Here is a 21632-nt window from a genome sequence, read left to right on the forward strand (position 1 = left end):
TTTTTTTCGTCAACCCCGCAAACACAATCGAGCCAATCACAAACCTTGTACCCAGTGCCCGCCCGAAGAATCGCGAGATTGGCCAATCACGTGCGCCGATATCTTGCGGTTTCTTTCGAAAGTGACTCGAAAGTACGAATCGGGTGAATAATTAAAAATGTAAATTTCAAAACATGATCAATGATCATCGAAGAAAGAACAAAATAAAGGTCTTTATTTTACCATTTCTTGCTTTCTCGGTGGTAGATTGAATCCGACTTCACAGTATGTCTTCTGTTACAGCTTATCTAGACGGTATGGCTGAGTTAGTCGGCGAAGATGGGCGAAATTTTCCAAGAAAACCCATTGGCGAGCGACGGCCACCTTTAGGAGCAGCTTCAAATGAAGTGACACAGGAATCTAGTGAACGGCCTTCTAGGTGAGACAATACTCTGAATACGGCCTAGTTTAACGTAGTTGATATAGTTTAGTCATCTAGTGGCTCTTTTACTGAAAAAAACAACCTAAACTCTTCGTATTCTTCGGTAAATCGCTGTCTTTTAAACCTCATCTTGGCAAGTTGTACATTTTGGAACCCTTATATAGCTATGTATTGTACTGACTGACTCGTTCTTCAGAGTTTTACATAATTCACCGGTTATTCCAAGCCGATATTTTTGAGTTTTTTTAAAAGAACGAACAAATTACAGCAACGGATATTATATTTAAAAGGCTGTCCTTTTCAATTGGAACTCAGATTTGTAAATATTCAAAAGATTTGCGAGTTATAATAATATTGAAGACACTATCAAAGAATGCGACAGTAAATATATGTCCTTTGTTTTACTTAAATGCTCATGTTATTTGCCTTATGTTCTAAACCCTTTTGGGGAAGTTGAAACTTAAAAGCCCTGTCGCAGATGTTTTGAGGAAAATTTTATTAAATGAGGAAAATTTCAACCCACGCTTGAATGACTAATTCGTGAGAGGGCAATTCAATATCATTGATGCAAAAAGAGCATATTATAAAATCCTTTTTGTTGTCAAGGTAATTAAAAAATGAAATGCCCAAGTAAAGTGTTGATTTGTAGCATTCTATGTGGCAGAAGTGTTTGTCAAGTTTTTGTCTGGATTGACTGGATTTTTTAAGCATTGTGATATTTTTGGAAGTTTTGAGAGTTGTGGTTTCGTCTTCTGGTTGAATATATTTACGATTAAGTGTAATCAGTTTAGATTGATCTGTAGATTTAGTATCTTAATTTATTCCCAACATATGAATTGCAGTTTTCCAGTAGAGTACACATGTACATTTGATTGTTATGTAAATTCAAACTATTTGCCAGATGCTTCTTTCTGTAGGACCAATGCTAGAGGGTACTTGTTTACAGATTAGGGAAAAGGAATATTGTATGCAATATTTTTATTGCCAGGGCAGTGCAAGTGTTTGAAAAATTGTATTAATATGTAACAATATCTTTGCATCAAAAATCTTAACGGCATGCTTGTCCTCAATTGGCTATTTTGTTACAGAAACCAAACACTATTAGCAATTCTTGCATGTTTAGCAATTCTTGCATGGTAATTGATGAGATCGACTAATACATGCATATGCCTCCTGTCCCAATTAAGCTTAAAACTACAGACTGCCATGATCACCATTGACTTCAAATCTCTTTTGTATTATGTTAAATCCCCAAACATCTTTTTCAGGTCAGATTCAGAACTGTTGAAGAAACTTGAAGCGGAGCATGAACAATTAAATTCTTCCCTGTTGGCGTTAACGACCCATTTTGCACAGGTGAGGATTGCGGGAATTTTCACAAAGCATCTGGGAAGCATCGCTAATTCTTCACCTGTTGTTATTTCTAGGTTCAGTTCCGGCTAAAGCAAGTTGTTGCAGCCCCAAAGCCGGAGCAAGAGGTAACAGTTGGGTGCAGACATTTAAAGCAGGTGTTTCAATCACTTAATAACAAATTGACTTTGTATTTCTCCATGTAGAACTTGCTGCAAAGTTTGGAGAAGTTTGCATTTGAAGGAATTCCTGACGTGGATGGAGCCAAACCGTCTGTGACAAAACACAAGAGAAAAGCTGTAAGTATGAAAATCACATCTTTCAAAGTACATTAAGTTCTTTTTCTCATTAAAACCAAGTTGCTACCCCTGTATGATTAATATAAGCAGCGTTTTTTTGTGGATTCAAGCTATCTGGTAATGATTCTTTCTTTTTTTGTAGTCTGTCAAAGGATATGAAAAGAGACTTCAGGAACAAAAACAAAAGCAAGAAAAATTAATAACGCAATTGAGAAAACAGTTGGAAGAAATGGAGGCTGCAGTTGTTAAGGTTTGGAAATTGTTGGAAATTGTTGGAAATATTTTATTATACTGATGTTCAGGGTTTTATCTGATTTATGACTGGATCAACACTAAAGGATAAAAAGCAACCAGTTTTGTGTTTTAAAGCATCTTGTTGTTTCTTTCTTAGGGTGCAAGCGATACAACAGATAGTCCTCAGAAGTTAATTGAAAAACAAAAATTACTTTTAGCACAACTAAGGTTAGTATGCTCTATAACTGTAATTGCTTTTGGTAAACATTTATATAAAAAAATGTTTGATTCTCTTGTGAACAGTTTACAAGAAAGAGAAGCAAGCTCTAGCCGAAGAAACAAGGTGAGATGAAACAGCTAACAGTCAATATGCAATGTGGCGAAATTGGCATTTTACTGTCTAATGCAAAAAAAATTTCCTAATTAATGAATAAAAATGCTTTCAGTTAAGTTGTAATGTCCATCCACCAATTTCCTTTGTAGGAAGATGTTATAAATGATAAAATCCCTAAGGTAAAAAGATAGACATTCAACTGCTACAATTATTATGATATTAAAATTCTGCATGCCCCCCCAATGGACGAAATACAAATCTGTGAAATATTGTCTCTGCCTTAGGAACAAGTTATTCAACAGATTACAAAACAGATCATGGATCTTGAAAAGTTTATAAAGCTTCTGCAAGGTATTTACCCGTATAAAAAAGGCGATACAACAGGGGTTATTATATAATGGTGATTGTACTGAGTGGAATGCAATATGGTTAAGGGTTTTTTGTCTTAAGGTGAAACGGGTATGAATTCAAAAAGATGTTCAAAGTGTACAAACTGTTCATGTGATCACGACCAGGGGGGTGAGACTTCATCGTCATCGTCATCCCGTATTGCAGAAAAACAGAAGAAAAAGAAAAAGGCTAATTTGCAAACTGCCTTAAAGGTGCGAGTTGAGAGGCTAATCTTCACCCTCCTATAACCCCTCTAGCCTCAGTTTAATAGCGAGAAGGGTGTCCCCCGCTCTTACGTAGCAAATGCATCTCCATCAAAACCAACCAAACTACAGGGGGGTTGGTTATGGGAGAAGGTGAAAATTTGGGTTTCTACATTTTTAATGGTTCATTCAGGAAACTAAGGATTATCACACCCTCCTACACAGTTATAAGATGAACTAAAACAGGCATTTTACAGTGTTGAAATATAGATCAGTGACTAAGCTAGATGATCTCTATATTAGTAGCTGGATGCGATCCTGGTATATTGATCTCAGTATTACTCATTGTCCATCTTGTAGCAATCACCCTTATTGAACACTCGCAAGGCACAGCCGCCAAAGTCGAGAGTGGAAAGGGAGGAGCCCTGGAATGAGAGCCTGGGCGTGAACTACACCGTTGATAACTTTGGTATCATTGATGACAGTGACTCGGGAAACGACGTCGCCTGCTGTATCTTGCCTAAGCACGCGCATGTGCCCGGCCAGGCTTTGCCGCACGAGGAATCTCCGGAAACTGGGGAGAGCAACCAGGTGAGTGGAAAGAGGACTGTTTATGTGAACTGGAGTGATATAGTAAGTTTATAGTGATGAAGTGACTCAAGTGAGGGAAGAAATATAGGGAACTGGATGGCGTTTGGTTGATAGTTGCGACGATTTTAATAGCTGGCGACCTTAGGAAGGAACTGGTCCCTAGCAAGATTTATTGTTTGTAAGGGGGCGGGGTCGTGACTGCATTTGACAGGGGGGTCGTTGGTGTGGCTTCGCTTTAAACATGGCACTAAAACTGTATTTGCATGACCTAAATGTTTTACGGTATTTTGATCGTGGGCGTAATGACATGATAGCATAACAAGTCTGTTACAATCTATCATGAATTCCTTACCCTCCATAATTATGTCTTGTGTTTGCAGAGAGCTTTCGGTGGCCTGTGAAAATTAGCATGTGAGATTTGAAATGTAAATTGAAGTCCTTAAAAATGTGTCAATTTAAGCAGAATTTGTTTTCGTTTATTGTTTCGCGCCGTCGTTGCGATTTGTTATGACACGTCATGGCAAAATTTTGATACACAAACGTTCTTTGATTTTAATGAAAAGAAGTCGTCTCGATCGAATAAATATCGGTATTATTGACAGTGATTTATGCATGGCATCGCTTTGTGAATATATCATACGCGGAATACAACACTGTTACAGTTTGTTGTCATGAAATCGTATAAACCTTTGCTGTACTGTGCGTGGAGATTATGAGCTGTTTCACTGACTATCCTTGGTAATCTCACTGCCGTCCACTGGCCAGCCGAAAACTAAAGGTTTGTGCATGATATCAGGTGGTATCAGCAATGTTTATATTGATTTGTCCAGAACTTTCCGCGATGAACTAGGACCTACATGATTCATTTTTTATATTACAATATTTCATCTAATTCGTGTAAGCGAGCTCCTTGCAATAGTCTGACGGCGTGAAGATATTATGTTTAGGCATCGCGCGGACAAGTCTGTACATGCAGTTGTTTCCCACCGGCAAATTATGGCAATTTTGGGAGCAGACATGCTTAGATTAAATTATGTTCGCATGCTTAAACATATTTGGTAGGACACGACTTATTGTCCACGTCATGGTCTGATAAGTTATAACACCGCTCTATACTTCTCTTTCTTTCTATTGTGGATATTCGTATTTTGCTTCTCTTTCTTTCTATTGTGGATATTCAATGTGCGTGCGTTTGTTGCTGACAATCCCAGCCACATCACTGCTTGTTCATCGCATGTTACAGCAGAAAACAGCCATTTAATAGAAAAGAATATTGACAATAAGATAAATAAACGCCTCTTATTTGCAACCAACGCGTCTTCAAAATAAGTTAATTCTACTACAGTGTATTTATAGTGTATATAAAGTATTAGCATAGTACTATGTATAAAGTATAAGTATAATACCACTACTTGTATAGACTATAGTACTGTAGTACAACTGTAGTACTATGTATAAAAGTCCTCCTTGTTTCGCAAGGCTTGTAGTTTCAAATGCAACATTTTCTTTTTAGCGGATTAAAGAAGCAAGTTTGGAGATCATCAAAAGAGCGTTAGCTATTTTACAAATATTTGCAATAAGGTGGGAGAAGATGAGACATAATCATACATCATTTTGCAGTTTGGTAGTACCGCGTGAAACTTTGTGAATCTATTCAGGTTGTGTTTGTAAAATATTTTTAGTCAATTCGGATGTGCTGGTCAACATCTTCAAGATCAACTAATTCATAAGGCAATGCAGACCGCTGTTCCGCCCTATGAGTAAGTTATAGCCTTCTTATAAGTAATGAGTAAGTTATAGCACCTTTATAATCATCATAATCAATATCATTTATTATCACCCAATCACCAATAATGTTATTATCACTCTCATGCTGAACGTCATCAATATCATTACCGCCTTCATGATCATCATCTTGGTCACCCAATCACCAATATTGTTATCATCACTCTCATGTTGAACATCGTCAATATCATCGCCTTCATGATTATCATCATCATTATCACCCAATCACCAATATTGTTATCATCACGTTGGTCATATTCGGCAAATTTTCTCCCGGTAAAGAGGGCTCAGTTTTCCAGCGGTCTTCGCATAAAAAATTAAAAGCTTTTCGTTTTACGCCTTGCTCTCAATTTTGTGTAAGTTGTCCGCTGACAATATGAGCCTGCACGAGTGGGAGAAACTTAGCTAAGTTGGACCTGCGTGCATCACTCTCATTATGAACGTAATCAATATCATTATTACCCTTATTACTAATTTCATCATCGCCATTCCTAATATCACAGTCATCTTAATCAATATCATCACTCCTGTCACCGATCAGAATCGATAGCTTTATCACCAGGATCATAATGATCATGATCACATTGATCACAAAGGTATACAAGCAACACAAACTAATCCATTCCTGAATCCTGGCACTTGCCTTATCTAGAAATTTAATACGAAGTCTGCGGACATCAGTAGAAAATGTGCTGACGCAGCAAGCTAAAGTATTAGAGGAGATTGGTATCTATCCCCGTGGGATGAACTCTGGGACAATGTCCAGGACATCCCGAAGTGGTTCCATTAGTTCCTTAGTATCCACGATGTCCTCTGTCGGTGACGGCGTAAGTAGCTAACATGAACTAGGAATCGTTAAAATGCTTCGCAAAACCAATGCAGCTTTTTTGGAATCACGGAGAAGGAATGGACCCGTGAAATATTTTTACTTTGCCTTACGTTTTTACTTTGCTTCGAAACTAAGCTTAAATTAAACCGGTTCCTTGGAACTCGTGGTCTGCTGATTACAATCATAAGTTTGTTTGTGTTTTATTTCTTTGTAGTCTGGTGAATTTACCCAGACTGAGGCGGAGTTGATTCGCTCCATAAGAAGGGAATTTTCAAACTGTCTCAGAGATCTGTTTGAACATGGTCTGGAACGCGTAAGTTTATCTTTGATATCTTGTCGAGTCTCTTTTAAATGTCTGGGGCCGGTTGTATAAAACTCCTTAACTACATTTTGCACAGTTAAATCCTAGTTAACTCAGAAATACACAACTCTGATTGACCAATTCTGTCCTTAACTACAGTTAAAAGTTAACTAGTCTTTTATACAACTGACCCCTGGTAAATGTCTGGAGTCAACTCGAATGTACCATTTAAACTTCCCGCATTTAACGTGTTGTTGAGATTTTGAGGTGCGAACGTGTTTCATTGTTTTTATTTTAGAACCCAGACTACTCCTTAATTTCAGCCCGAAGTCTCGTCAACTGCATTATGCCCGCCGGGACATCACCACAGCAACAAAACATGCACGCATGGGATATTTTCATGGCATTTTATCATTTGAAGGTGAACTAACTCAATGGATTCTTCATATTCACAGAAATGAAAATGGAAACCTCGCTAACCATTGCACAGTAACTCTCGCCCTGTGTATGACCTTGTTTTTTTTTTCAACATTATACAGCATGGTAGCGAATATAATTCAGCAGTTCCGCGCAAATTGTCTGAGTCGTTTGGCATTGATGTTTCTGGTGCGTCGGCCGTGACTTCTAAGCAGGTGGGTACTGGGTACCATTGTTTAGTGTACCGTAGACCTCCATATAGGGATCTGGACTGTCTCTGCGGGATTTGGAATTGAATCGCGTCAAATACAAGTGCTTACTTTCTTATCGTTCTTCAAACTTGTTAGACGTTATTAAGGACGATTCATTTTATCAAATCAACACATGAACGATGTAAAAGAAGTAAAGAATCTATGGTAGGTGTTTATAGCATTATGAAATTTGATGAGATTACCTCATTATGTACTTCTCGTTGTTTTAAAAATTGGATTGTCTTCATGTCATCCAGTCATGATCTAGAAATCGGAATATTCCATTGTCTTTTCATTGTTTTCAAAATCTCGTTGTTCTTCAAGTCATCCAGTCATGATCCAAAGATCAGAATATTCAATTGTCTTTTCATTGTTTTCGAAATCTCGCTGTTCTCCATGTCATCCAGTCATGATCTAGAGATCAAAATTTTTCATTGTTTTTCCATTATTTTGAAAGTCTCACTGTTCATTCCATCCAGGCCCTAGTGGCGCATAATGATTTGTGATGCAAAATTCTTAATATTTTTTATTCTCGCCTTAGTTTCGAGGTTTAGTTTCAGCTGGTCTGAAGTAAGTTTACCATTCTTTCATATAATTTACCGTTTTTCATTCTGCAAAACTTATTAAAAAAATTGAACAAAATTGGTTATAAATTGTGTGTTTCTCTACTTTCCAGTCAAAAGAAATTGTCCTTATGGTGTCGGCAGATAGTGAAATGTGGTAGTTTAGTTGACGAATTTTATCAACCATGGTCGTGTGTCGTAAAAACCGGATTTGAAGATGTCCTGGACATTATAGAAAGACTAACTCCGCTAGACTTCTGTCTGCCCGAAGACCTAGCAATTAGACACTTAACCAGAGCGAATGAGGCGTTTGGTGATAACTATTGATGTATGTTACAGTATATTCAAAGCAGGAGATATTTATGTTCGAGAAGTCGCACAAATTCGTCCATTAACAAGACTTTGGGGTCTGTGATATCAGCAAGGCGTGGGCGGCTGGCTATGCTGAAAAAGTACTGTAAAATAATTGCTAACGGTTAGCACAAAGAATGGGTGCATTATTCAAGATGGCGTCGCGATGCCGACGTCATTTAAAACACACAAATTTCCTCTGACAAATTTCGAAGTGGTTCAATTTCACAATCGCGGATAATTTTTTCTCAAGTGGCTTGGCTTCGACTTGGGGCAACAACAGGACATTGGAACCACGGCAGTTAGAAAGAAATTAGAAATACCAAGCTATTTTCCTGACAAGCGTTCCAAAAATATAGTGTTGAATGAAAACTTTCACCCTTCATCTAACGTGCTAATAACGAAATTTAACAGTTTAACAAAGACGCGTTTCAATAATCCCATATTTTATTCCAAATCAAATCTTACTTGAACAAGAGGAAATTTAAGATAGACTTTTGATTTGCAATCGACTGTATAATAAATTTGAAGAGAATATAATATGTCGATAGTTCTTTACGTATAAGAAATTTCAATGAGTTGCCATAAAGCTAAAAGGCTGTGAATAATAGTGTATCATTTTCTAATCTTTGATTGGTAGGAGCTGGTGGTAATAAAATAGCATCGCTAAGCACCTGGTTAGTATAACCTGCTCGATTTGGTCAGTACTTGGTTTACAACACTATTTTTGGGTAAACGTTTATTTACATCACACAAGATGCATGCATATTCTTGATTTGAAAAGCAACTGCAATCACGTTTTTTTACTAGATCGCGTATGCAAGATTGATATTTAACCTAAAAATTTGCCTTCAAATTTCTGGTGTGCACATCCATTTTAGTTTCATGGCTCAATAAAAGAATTTAGGTGATTATAATAAACCAGGCCTTAGCGAACTTCATAATATTTATAAATATAGCTCATCTAACGAGTTTTCTATATACCATTTGTATTTCAATTGAGCAATGGCGACTGACAACTTTTCCACGAGGGAATTTTACGATACGTCATATTTCAGAGTGACTTTCGTGCGAAATTTCACTGAGTTCTAGTTCTGTATGTGCGTTCTCAACGCTTGGAATATCGTTCTTGGCGGGATCTGGTTCAGTTGCAGAACTGGCGCGTGCCTCGTTTAAATCTTCGTTTTCCGTTTTGGTGACTTCGTTTTTGAGCAAGCTAACAGCGTGTGGAGTGTTCTGCTCTTCGTTACTGCCAACTTTCATTTCGTTTTCACTTTGTTCAGTTTCGTTTTCAGCTGAGTGTACCAGCTTTTTGGCGTTGACAACATCGTGCTCAACTCCACTAACTGAGTGCTCGTTTTTGGCCACTTCGTGTTCACTCGAACCACCTTCGGGCTGAGCATCGTTTACTTCGTGACCGCCCGTTTCAACATCGTGCTTAACTTCGCTAAGAACTTGTAAACTATCCTCCTTTATATCTTTACCCATTTTGTGATCCGATTGGCCATTCAAAATTACCTCAGTATTGGGATCCACCAATGTCCCCTGTTTTCCTGTGTTATCCGATGTATCCATACTTGCAACTACTGTCGGAACAGTACTAGTTTCGTCATACGACAGGTTTTTCTCTTTTTTCTAGAAAATAAACTAACTTTATTTATACTGGATAGCTCTATCAGTTCTAAACTGTTCTTCCTAGAGGTCCAGTAAGGATCATCTCTTATTGATCCAGTGTTACTACAGACAGGAGGAAACCTAAACTAACTTTATTTATACTGGATAACTCTATCAGTTCTAAACTGTTCTTCCCAGAGGTCCAGTAAGGATCATCTCTTATTGATCCAGTGTTACTACAGGAGGAAACCTAAACTAAACTAACTTTATTTATAATGGATAGCTCTATCATTCTTGAATTATCGTAACTATTAACTTTCTTAACTTGACCAACCTGCTCGTTTCCAGTATCCCCGCCGCCCCCCAAGGTATGTCCAGTGCCCGAGAATGCAGCGCGGCCTTCAGAGGCGCCACGATGACGTAACGCACCACTGAACGCACCCAAGCCCTCTCGCTCATCGCTTGGCCGACGGAGAGGTGCCACATCTCCGCTACGGTTATGTGCTCGGGATAAGGACTCCTGGTCCAGGGGTTGAACTGGAATGTGTTTCTGCCCAAGACAAAGCTCAAATCTGTCCTCTTTTGCATTGTAGGCAAATGTCTAAGAAATGATAAAGGTGAAAGATTGGTATGATTATTATGTATTACTTGCACTTTTCACCATCACCACTTATCAAAATCACCACCAACATCATCATCAATAATCATCACCATCATCACCATCATCATCAACAATCATCATCAATAATCATCATCAATGATCATCATCTTCATCATTACCATCATCATCATCACCACCATCATCATCAATAATCATCATCACCACCACCATCATCATCAACAATCATTATCAATAATCATCATCAATAATCGTCATCATCATCATCGCCATTATTATCATTATTACCATTATTACATCATCATCACAACTATGCATCCCTCCTAACCTTGCCAGGTATTGAGCGAATATTACAGTGCATGTCATCTTGTAGTGGACCAAACGAAGATGCCACTTGCTCGTACATCGCTCCGCCTCGAGCAAACAGCTCCGGCTTATCTTGAACTGACTCCCATTGGTCAACATTCAACGCTCCTTGCAGTAAATTTAACAAATCCGTTGCGAGTCTCTCTCGGTCAACCCCTATGTAAGGGATAAGTGACATTTATGGGGTACACTACGAGGGAAATGGGATAAAAATGGATAGAAGGGGATACCAGATGTGGGCAACAAACCTTCAAGTTCCGTGTCAGATAAGGAACCACTAGTGTCATCAATACTAGATTTCTCCTCCAAAACCATTGCCTCTGCCCCAGGCTCTTCCACCGACTTTTCCTCCTCTTGAGCTTTGATTTCCGGCAGCTCCTCGACGGACACGCGATCACCATGAGTCAGCGGTAATGGTTCCTGTTCATTCTCGGGTGGTTTCAACTCCCGGGGAGGAAAACCGTAGCGGATCTTTTGCCGGTCTTTGGTTATGCCCAGTTCAGCCTGAATCGCATCTTGAAGGGCGCTGTGGGTGGAACCTGGCTTCAAAGTGATCGTTGCACTGCGGCCATTGGAGCTTGTCAATCTGATCTTAATATCTTTGGGTTTAGCCTGGATATTGGATGCATTCGCCGGGGTGGGTGGCTTGGGAAGACTTGTAGTGTTTTCACCACGAGACTGCGTGCTGTTTTTGCTGGACTTTTGAATCTAGAAAAGACAGATTATTTTTACTAGACCTCTAGGAAGAACAGTTTAGAACTGATAGAGCTATTCAGTATAAATAAAGTTAGTTTAGTTTAGGTTTCCTTCTGTAGTAACACTGGATCAATAAGAGATGATCCTTACTGGACTTCTATGAAGAACAGTTTAGAAGTGATAGAGCTATCCAGTATAAATAAAGTTAGTTTAGTTCCTCCTGAGTAACACTGGATCAATAAGAGATGATCCTTACTGGACCTCTAGGAAGAACAGTTTAGAACTGATAGAGCTATCCAGTATAAATAAAGTTAGTTTAGGTTTCCTCCTGTAGTAACACTGGATCAATAAGAGATGATCCTTACTGGACCTCAAGGAAGAACAGTTTAGAACTGATAGAGCTATCTAGTATAAATAAAGTTAGTTTAGTTTAGGTTTCCTCCTGTAGTAACACTGGATCAATAAGAGATGATCTTTACTGGACCTTTAGGAAGAACAGTTTAGAACTGATAGAACTATCCAGTATAAATAAAGTTAGTTTAGTTTAGGTTTCCTCCTGTAGTAACACTGGATCAATAAGAGATGATCTTTACTAGACCTCTAGGAAGAACAGTTTAGAACTGATAGAGCTATCCAGTATAAATAAAGTTAGTTTAGTTTAGGTTTCCTCCTGTAGTAACACTGGATCAATAAGAGATGATCCTTACTGGACCTCTAGGAAATTAGAACTGACAGAGTTATCCAGTAACGCCGAAAGAAAGACTTGCAGGTAAAACACACAACCTCCTGTTTGCCATGTTTTGTAGTTCCACTTGTCTTCTCAGGCGATTGTTTGGCACTCTTCCTCTTCTGACTGAAGGCAGCACGATGCGTTATTCTTGCTTTGGTTAAACGTTCCTCTTCGTTCATCGTCAGTTCTTCTTTGTGCAGCGTCTTGTGTTTGGGGCCTGGCAGGATGATCTTGGTCGGGGTGGTAGGAGTCGGTTCTGCGGTATTCGGTTGTGTAGTATCCGTATCCATCGGTTGAGGCTCAGTATCTTGAGATAATAATCATGAATGTAGTTAGTTGGAAACACCATCATCACCATTATTTCTTCCACTATTATCACCACAATTATCATGACTACAGCGATCATCTCCACTACCATCATCATTTGCACCACTAAAACCACCACAGCCATCATATTTTCCACCATGTTATCATCATCATCAACAACACTACTTCCATCACCATCATGGTAAAAACTACCATCAACCACTGTCATTCTCGTTATCATCATCATAACCAGGTACAACCATCATATTTCCACCACCATCATCATAATCGACAACACTATATACTGCCATCACCATCATGGTGACAACCACCATCAACCACTTTCATTTTCGTTATCATCATCATAACCAGTTACAACCATCATATTTCCACCATGTTATCATCATCATCCACAACACTACTTCCACCACCATCATGGTGACAACTACCATCACCAAATATCATTTTTGACATCATCATCATACCCATCATGAACACAACCACCATCATTTCTACCATCGCCAGACACTACACTGATTCACCTACCTTCCTCGTTCTTTTTCAACTCTGTCTCCCTCAATATCTTATCAACAACCTTTCTGACAAGAGTCTCACTTCCAAACTCCCCAGGAAAATGCTTCTGAACCACTGTAGTGGCAATCTCATAGACATTGGAATTCAAGCTTGGATCATTTTCCTTGTCAAACCAAAACACTTGCTCTTCTATTTTCTTACCGTTCCACTCCAAAGAAACATCAATACTAAAAAAGATTTAGTGCTAGATTTTTGCTTTAAAGGTAGATTACATGTAAAAAAACACTGTGTTTATATATTAATGCATCGCTATATCTCTTAAAATATCCTGTTCTGTCACAATATTTATTACTATTTTAGTTCACTATATTTCTAAATGAATAAGAGACTAGCTTTTCAAAGAAAAGCAGAACATATGAAATTTGGGCAATTTTTAAACCATGGAGTTCCCCAATGTTATGAGCAGAGCCAACGCGCAGAAGCCATTGTAGAGAATGAACAATTGGCAATAAAAACACAGCAAAATAAGTGTATTTTGAAGGACAAAGGTATTCTAGCTGGCCTGGATCTTGCAAGTTAATAGACATCTGAAACACAGTGAAAAACATACACTTTAGGAACATTGTTGTATTCAAGTCCATTCCAAAAATGCTTGAAACCACATCCACATCCCTTGTTGCTGGTGGACTTGGTGGACGTTCGATCACCATTCATATACCTCACAGAACCATTAGCGGATACCTCGCGTACGATTCCTTTACACAGGTCGCATTCCAAATCCTGTCAAGAAAAAGAGTAAATATGTGCATGAAGTTGAGACAGTTTTAATTGCATATTGTCTATTTAGTTAAAGTGATAGTCAGTGAATGAAATTATTACCTTGACAGGAACCAGCATATCAAACCTCCCCGAATACATGAAAGGAACACCACTAGCTTCTGTGAACATGTAAATGGCATCGGCAACCAGGCCAGCATCCGACTCCTGTGCTCTCAAATACAACTTCCCATTCGGTTCCCTCCATGACCTGGGGCAATGATCCTTCACTTGTTTTAAGGCTTGACAAGATAAACATCGAAACAAACTTTCCGATGCAAGCGCTTCTTGAGTGAACTCAATGATTTGCGGGAGTGTGAAGCCAACAGCGTTGGCCGGTTTAAAAACAAACTGATTTACGTCGGCGACAAGTTCTGGGCAAACTTGATGACTCTGAAAGAATACTTCATCCATTGCCGAGACCAGTCGCTGAACATAGCTATCAGGCAAACTTCGAGATCCACCAATCTCACAGCAACTGTTGTTATCAAAGTCAATATATGTCAGGACCATTTCGTTCGGGATACCCCAAGCTTTTGGTAAAAGTGACTGGGGAATTTTAGGCAAAGGCGAATCTTTGACACCGACTAATGGAACATAGTGGTTCCTCGCTGAGCTACTCCAAGCAATAACTAAAGGTTTGTTTAATGACCCATGTGACTTACAATCCTCTGACGAAGCTAAAACAGGTAAGAATATTCCTGAATAATCACCGCTAGACTGCATCCCCTCTAGGTTATCTAGTAGGATGATAGGTCTGCGCAAGACATTTGCTAGTCCAAAAACGTGGATATTTCTTAATCCAAAAGGTTCGTTATTGTCTGGGTGGTAGTTAGGGTCCGCTTCGTTGATAATCTCTTTCCATTCTTCGGCATCTATAAAATCTCGGAACAACCCCTGATACTTTATGTTCTCTTCCTGCAAGTGGTCCTTCAAATTTTGCCTCAAGCTGTGCCAGAGGAGTTCCCTACCAACCACAGCCCGTGAAATCGCATGTACAAGACAGTGTCCGTCACCATCAGAGTGCAATGGTATCAAACAGTTCCCACCGTTAGCCTGCTCAATACTACCCAGAGTGTCATTGAGGTACCCTAATGATCCCGTGTCGTCTCTGCCATACCCTGGTGTATCCAAGTGTTCCTTCTCAATAAAGAAAGCCCTATCTCCAAATACAGCACAATTAAATATTTCCGGTTGCCCCAATTCTGAAAGTAACTTCGCCTTACCACTCTTTTTATCCATACCGTAACTCGTAAGCAAAGGCGAGATTAGTTTGCAATGAAAATTAGACAAACCTCGAACTCTTACCAACTCAGAGCCCTTCTTTGCCGCTGTGTTTGAGAGCAATATTGACTTTAGTAAATTCTCAACAGAAACATTCGACACCTTCGATTCATGAACGTTTAAAAGCGAATCTGGTTTGTGTTTTTGTCCGCAGTCGCTGCATTCCACCTCGGAGTTAACGTTGGACATAAAATATAACAATTTTCCACAATGGCTGTCCGGGCAAGAGCCACAAAACATTTTTATTTCGGTCTCGACAAGTTCAGCCATGATTTGTTTTTGATATTATTCAAGTTATTTCGTCTTCGCTATTTAATGTTTTTGTTTCCAAAATGAATGTAGGTTCCAGTCGCCACACGTCATTATCCTCAAATTCTTGGAATTTCAATCTTGAGAAAGATCCCATCTGATTGGCTGCGATGTTAATTGATGGCAACGAACGTTGATATGCATAATATATGCCCTCGCATAGGGGGGGGGCTTATTAGGGCCCTCCATTTTCGTGTTAGGGGAGGAATGGGTTTCAGAGAGTTGGGGGTGGGACTGCTCCGATTGCTCATAGCTGTGAACCATATTACAGGTAAATCAGAATAAAAAACAGAATCACATTATGGCGCTTAAGGAGGTCAATCATTATTACTCGAGGCAGCAAGCCGATTTTTGTTTGGAACCTGGAAATCAAGGTAGGACTTCAAGCAACGTTTTCTTTCCCATTTTTAAACGAGCATACAGATTCGCCAATCTTTGGCATTGTTGTCAGCGAGTGGCATGATCTCTTTTGGGTTTTTTATGTTCTATCAAAAAATGCGTTCTTTCCGAATTTTTCTTTTACATAAAATTATATCGGCTAACAACCACCTTAATTATAACCCTTGAATACTCTCCCCAGTCTCGGCATTCAAAATGGTGGTGGCCAGGTGGTGTTATGGTGGCGTTGGTGAAATTCAAATGGTTGCCCCTCTGCACAAGCCCTCTTTAGTACAAGATCGTTTTGTAGGAATATTCAGGTGCACCTGGTTACACCCAAGCATGTGAAGCAACCTGATGCATTGTATAATTTGACAGACGTTTTTTGCAATATAATGTCAGACCATTTTGCTAATTGTTGATAGAATATTATCAGATCATCAGATGCTAGGTAATGGTGTATAATTTTCATAGTTTTTTCATGCCTGCATTTGCAGTAAAAGCATGCATGCCTTGGACACTGATCTTTGGATGAGATATTTGATAATTATTTATTAATGATACTTTGACAATCAGTAAAAGCAAATAAAAGAATTAGAACAAACTAAATTATAGAGTTCATTAAATTAGAACTAAAAAAATGGTTGTTTTGAGAAAGACAAAAACTATCAACAAAGTACACATTGACATATAGTGAATACAAGCCTAACTTGAGATTTTAAAAGAATCTTCATCAACTAAAATATCCTAAAATATCCACATCCTATTCCTATGAAATAAGATATCAACAATTTATTCTGAGGGGTAGACATCCCTTGAGGTGGGTGCTGCACGTCTAGTGATGTAGATAGTCCCACTACCTGCAGAAATGATTTTACAGTTTAAAACTCCATCCTAATCTAATGCTTTCACAAGCTTGACGACATTGTCGCAAGCATTGTTGATGTCATTTTGAACAGGATAAAGCCCCAACAAGATTTCCTTTGCTTTGCTTGCATCCTGTTGTTTCAAGGTCTCCAAGACATCATCAACAGCCTTTAGAGCCCTTCGATTCTGATCGAGACTGTCCTCCATCTTTGGTAGGTGATCCTGTATGCTTTTGACAGCATCCATCAAAACCTGGTGATCATAATCACTTTGAATGGCCAAAGAAGCATTTGTATATATCATCTCCCACAATGGACCAACAACTTTAGCAAAAATATCGCCAACATATGCCAGAACCTTGCCCTTGATAAATTCGCTAAATTTAAAAGCGTATTTCTGGCTTTTATCAGCTTTCTGTTGGGAACTTTCCATCTTAGCAAGCTCTGCATCCAGTTTCTCCATGACCTCTTTCCGGTCAGTCTCACCTAGGAACTTATTCAACCTTTTGTTTGCGGCGTTGAGATTCGCTTTTAAACCCGAAATAAGTTCGTTTATTTCGCTTTCTTTTACGTTCAGACATTTAGCGAGAAATTGTGCAGCAACAATTCGCTTTATAAACTCGGCATAATGCTTGCAGTTATCTTGATAGTCGCCGGTAAGTTTATTTATCCAGACGAGCTCCGAGAGCTTGTGTTTTTTCAGATATCGTTGCTTTAAAAATGCTCTACAATCTTTGATAACTTGTGGGAATACCTGCAGGCTTTCGAGTGCTTTGACGAGATCGTCTCGAAAGTATTTGTCGTAAGATGACATTGTTTGTAAACCTGTTGTCAATATCTTCAGATTACATGTTCTTTGATTTCGTGCTGTTAAATGTAATCTGGATCAAAACAACAGACACTCTAATAACCTCACCAATATCATATCATATTTGAAGCAAAATGCCGATAATCTGTCAAGATAACTCAGCCGAAAGCAAATAATATTGGCTTTCCAGGCTTAGATAATATTCATGTTTTCAGACGAATTCAACCGTAATTCCACAATGCGGTCAAAGATCAAAAAGCAATGAGCACATTACACGAAGATAAAAATGCTAATTATTCGATATCCAAATGCGGTGAAAATGCTAATTAGATATCCAAATATGATGTCTGTAATTTGCAGACAAAACCCCCAAGTCCTGACCAAAATGAAAGGGTTTTTCTCACTTAATAATCTCATAACGAGTATTTTTTTTTTTAAATCTTGATCAAAATATTGCAATTTTACGATCAAGTTCTTTGAAAGGTTATAAAAACGAACCTTCTGCACAAGAATTAGTATGACAGAGAGTAAAACACGTTTAACAGCGGCTCAAAAAAAGCTCTTTGTTACCAGATAAATAACTTTACATACACGTATACAAGAATGCGTTAAACACACACACACACACAAAACACGATAAAACTATTCCTAAAAACTATTGCATTTCAAGTTTTTATTTTCTTCGTTTGAACTTCGCTCGCATCTTTTTTTCTCTTGGCCTCAATTCGATCTTTTTTCCTGTTGTAATAATCCGATGCTCCAAAACCCGGGTCTCCTTTCTTTTTCAAATCTACCAAACACGGCCGTTGCTCTGTCGTCTCTGCTTGTAAAAGAAAGAAACACAAAACTTTGAAAAAATCCCGAAATATTATCAACGAAAAAGCCGCCTATAGAAATAATGGAATTTCCCAATGAAACAAAAACTTCAGTTTTCTTCCTGTACTAATTTTAAGGCTGATTCACGGCTCAGTCTGAGGTTTCTTGCCACGTAAATTATAGATTAGTTATCTTTTACAAACCGTATATGATCTTTTGGTCTTGGAGTGTTATGGGTAGACTCACGGACTGTCTTTTAAACTACAAAACGTGAGCGAACAAGGTGAGATGGTCCGTCAAAAATTTAGACTTCAGATCTGCCTGTTTTAGCAGTTCGTTAAATTGATTACATTGATCAAGTACTTTTAATCCATATTTTTGTGCGCTATTTTACAATACATAAAGCCTGTCATAATTTCTCATTATTGAAACTAATATATGATGAAGGAAAGATAAGTTTACCAATATTTCTACTAAAAAACCCAAACCTCATAGCCTCCCTCGTTCAAGGACATCTCAAAAACCACAAAAGGTTGTTTTTCATAAGATTGAACGACCCACAAACGATCTTTATAGTCAACGGCAAAACAACATGGTGGCCCATCGAGTTTCAGGTCTGCTGATGAAATCTGTTCGACGTTTAGTTCTTCTTCCCTAGTTATTTTGAAAGCACTAACAGAAAGTGACCTGCAAATGAGAAAAGTTTTCGGCATGTCTTGTTTTTCTAAGCCTTGACTTCCATCATCTGAAAGTGCATCAATCAGGCATGTTTCAGCGAGCTAACAATATATATACAAAAATAGTTATCCCTTACTCTATTCCTTTACATTTACAAAGTTATTTTACCCTTCAAACCCGACGAAAACAACGTTTTCCGTTCTGCTGCTTGCTAAACAGGAAACAACTTTGCTTGGCTAAAAAAATGAACCAAATATAAAAACATCTTTAGCGCCATTGGGGTCCCATTACACAAGTATTTTTACAATGTAATTTTCGAACTGGTTTGACTTTGTAACTCGAGGACTGAACTGCATTCCAGAGCAAAGGAAACTGAAGCTAATGGTTCTCACCTTGTCGAGTTGTATGTTGCTGTGAACTGATATCCCATGTTTATAGTCCCAAAATCGTAAAGTATCGTCCTGTTTGTCAAGATAGGAATCAAAGCATTCAGACGTATCTAGTTTTAAGGACTTTTATTGCATATTTCAGCCAATTCAGGAATTATCCAGGCTGGAAGTGGAGAGTTTAAAGTTGGGGGAAAGTGGCCTTAAACTACTAGTACTCGTACGACTTTTCCGCAAGTTTTAAAATTCGAGGATTCGAGAACTTTCAAGTCTCAAAAGTTGACCAAGCAATTAGATCTTTGAATTGAATTTTTTACAAAATGCCTTCTTATAGAACCGTGTCCAAGAATCCAATAAATACCATACCCCAGAAGCCGATACCAAAATATCGGGCATTTTTTCGGGAATAATGATTTTCCAAACATATCTTGAAAGAAAAGGATATTTTGCGTTAGTGATAAATACGTTATTTTTGACGTTCTTTCAAATGCTCAGTAAGTCAGTGAGATCTGTATCAGTCAATGGTATCAGACATTATCGCTGATCTCAATAGAGAACAGTTTAGAACTGGATGAAAGGGATTGTCAAGTATTTCGTACGGACTCACTCCGTGTGGCCAAGACAGAAAGACTCGATATTGTAGGAGTTTGGAAAATGACTAACACGGATCTTCTCATCACGATCAGCAGTGAGAATGTATCTGTCATCACGTGATATGGCCTGGAACATGTGATTTGAGACACGTGTTAAATGACAATGTGTTATATACATATGGCTTTAGCAAGTGTGAACACTTTATCTTTATATAACATACATAACAATCTTGTAACACTACAGTGGGTCAGTGGATTATGTGTTAACTTAATTTACAGGATTGTTACAGTCTTAATTACCATATCAAGGATTATGGACACGTGACCAAGAAGGAGAGACTCGTTGGACAATCCATTTTCTTCCGAGATATTATAGCTGTGTGAAATATTGAAATGAATGAAAAAAGATTCAAATGAGATTATGTTTCTTTCAGGTATGTGAATTCTACATCTAGTTCAGCTCAGTCAGCTGGATTTGATGATTTTGGATGGCGACAGAAGCATGCCTTTCAAGTGGTTTTTGTTTGGAGATGAAAGAAATGCACGAGATGAAAGATGATGAGGGAGAACATGAAGAGAGTTGAATGGATGGTAATTGAAAAACATGGGAGGAATGGAGTCAAATGAAAAGGCCGAACAATTGAAGGGAGCATCAGTTAATAAGAGGACAAGAGATTTTGTAATGTGTGTGTAAACAGTCTTGTTTTTAACCTGTAAACATCTCCAGCCTTGTCGCTGATCACAATGCAATCTTCTTTATTTGTGAATAACACTGAGGTGAGCCTCTTTGCAGCTTTCCTGGTAAAGATTGAGAGGGAAATACTTGTGATTAGTAAGGCATCGACACTGCAGTCGGCCTGTTTGCATGGCTCTTGTATTCCGCAGTAGACATCACATCAAACCTTAACCACTTTTCTGACCTTTTTCCAATTTGTTTCCAGTCTGTGGTCCTCAATACTGCCAAGTCTTTCCCATCGGAGAATGTAGCCAAATATTTGCCAGAGTTGGAGAAGACGCAGCCGTAATCATAGGTGAATGTCGTTTGCGATGATTGACCCTCGTTGTCCTTTGGTTCTACGGGTTTTGTGGGATCCGTGGAAAATGAATATTTGTGAACCAGAGTTGATTCTCTAGAGTAGGAATAGTAAAAGTATCGATGTACCGTTTCACCTTCCCGTATTTGAAAACTACGGTTAAATCAATAGTTATATCAAGATTTGGCTTGGATCCCCTGGTGGTGACCCCCGGGGCGGTAGTTTTGTCACTCCTAAACCAGTAACATCCGTAAATATCATAAGTATTTTTGTGCATTTCTAACAAGAAATGATGCAGTCTCGTAGCAAAAATATAGTGTTATCATTCCTGCTTACCGTAAGTCGTAAACGCGAAGTATCTTTCCACAAATCACGGCAAAAAGACCATCTTTACTGCATTTTATCACCACCATTTTGAATTCTCGGTAACAAACGGATACTTCATTTAATTGTATTCCATGGAGATCAGTGGGTCACTGG

At 38.5% G+C, this 21632-nt stretch overlaps 3 protein-coding genes across 3 annotated transcripts; 1 reads left to right on the plus strand and 2 right to left on the minus strand.

The window, feature by feature from the left end:
* The first annotated feature begins 163 nt into the window (after positions 1-163).
* On the plus strand, positions 164-8841 carry LOC114523248 (RUN domain-containing protein 1-like). The gene is made up of 21 exons (XM_028544114.1): positions 164-209; positions 283-418; positions 1690-1777; positions 1849-1899; positions 1978-2070; positions 2213-2320; positions 2462-2532; positions 2608-2647; positions 2788-2817; positions 2923-2989; positions 3089-3240; positions 3592-3822; positions 5336-5403; positions 5505-5582; positions 6260-6434; positions 6651-6749; positions 7036-7158; positions 7277-7369; positions 7502-7570; positions 7947-7975; positions 8082-8841. The coding sequence occupies exons 2-21, from the start codon at positions 297-299 to the stop codon at positions 8293-8295; spliced, it is 2001 nt and encodes a 666-aa protein (XP_028399915.1). The 5' UTR covers positions 164-209; positions 283-296; the 3' UTR covers positions 8296-8841.
* A 277-nt stretch (positions 8842-9118) lies between these two features.
* LOC114523049 (deubiquitinating protein VCIP135-like) lies at positions 9119-15687 on the minus strand. The gene is made up of 8 exons (XM_028543862.1): positions 14064-15687; positions 13795-13964; positions 13197-13411; positions 12398-12651; positions 11167-11626; positions 10881-11074; positions 10268-10534; positions 9119-9954 (listed from the first exon to the last, which is right to left on the minus strand). Exons 1-8 carry the CDS (start codon positions 15552-15554, stop codon positions 9367-9369), a joined length of 3639 nt encoding a protein of 1212 aa, XP_028399663.1. The 5' UTR covers positions 15555-15687; the 3' UTR covers positions 9119-9366.
* Positions 15688-18065: 2378 nt separating this feature from the next.
* LOC114522991 (tRNA (guanine-N(7)-)-methyltransferase non-catalytic subunit wdr4-like) lies at positions 18066-21580 on the minus strand. Its single transcript, XM_028543782.1, has 11 exons — positions 21489-21580; positions 21039-21248; positions 20830-20916; positions 20419-20494; positions 20133-20245; positions 19892-19952; positions 19532-19600; positions 19308-19375; positions 18950-19148; positions 18665-18722; positions 18066-18465 (listed from the first exon to the last, which is right to left on the minus strand). Exons 1-11 carry the CDS (start codon positions 21563-21565, stop codon positions 18311-18313), a joined length of 1173 nt encoding a protein of 390 aa, XP_028399583.1. The 5' UTR covers positions 21566-21580; the 3' UTR covers positions 18066-18310.
* Between the last annotated feature and the right edge of the window lie 52 nt (positions 21581-21632).

This window comes from Dendronephthya gigantea, unplaced genomic scaffold (genome assembly GCF_004324835.1).
Source record: "Dendronephthya gigantea isolate DGI-Jeju-01 unplaced genomic scaffold, DenGig_1.0 000026F, whole genome shotgun sequence".
Classification (NCBI taxonomy): Eukaryota; Metazoa; Cnidaria; class Anthozoa; order Malacalcyonacea; family Nephtheidae; genus Dendronephthya; species Dendronephthya gigantea.

Bases quoted from the DNA above. Each gene is read 5' to 3' on its own strand.
- LOC114523248 (XM_028544114.1), top strand. From the start codon at position 297: ATGGCTGAGTTAGTCGGCGAAGATGGGCGAAATTTTCCAAGAAAACCC. The intron at 419-1,689 runs GTGAGACAATAC...CATCTTTTTCAG, and splicing joins TCTAGTGAACGGCCTTCTAG to GTCAGATTCAGAACTGTTGA. The intron at 7,159-7,276 runs GTGAACTAACTC...AACATTATACAG, and splicing joins TGGCATTTTATCATTTGAAG to CATGGTAGCGAATATAATTC.
- LOC114523049 (XM_028543862.1), bottom strand. From the start codon at position 15,554: ATGGCTGAACTTGTCGAGACCGAAATAAAAATGTTTTGTGGCTCTTGC. The intron at 13,965-14,063 runs GTAATAATTTCA...TTTTCTTGACAG, and splicing joins ATATGCTGGTTCCTGTCAAG to GATTTGGAATGCGACCTGTG. The intron at 11,075-11,166 runs GTTTGTTGCCCA...TCCCTTACATAG, and splicing joins ATCTGACACGGAACTTGAAG to GGGTTGACCGAGAGAGACTC.
- LOC114522991 (XM_028543782.1), bottom strand. From the start codon at position 21,565: ATGGTGGTGATAAAATGCAGTAAAGATGGTCTTTTTGCCGTGATTTGT. The intron at 19,953-20,132 runs GTGAGTCCGTAC...TTTTCTTTCAAG, and splicing joins TTCTGTCTTGGCCACACGGA to ATATGTTTGGAAAATCATTA. The intron at 19,149-19,307 runs GTAAAATAACTT...TCTCATTTGCAG, and splicing joins GTTTTCGTCGGGTTTGAAGG to GTCACTTTCTGTTAGTGCTT.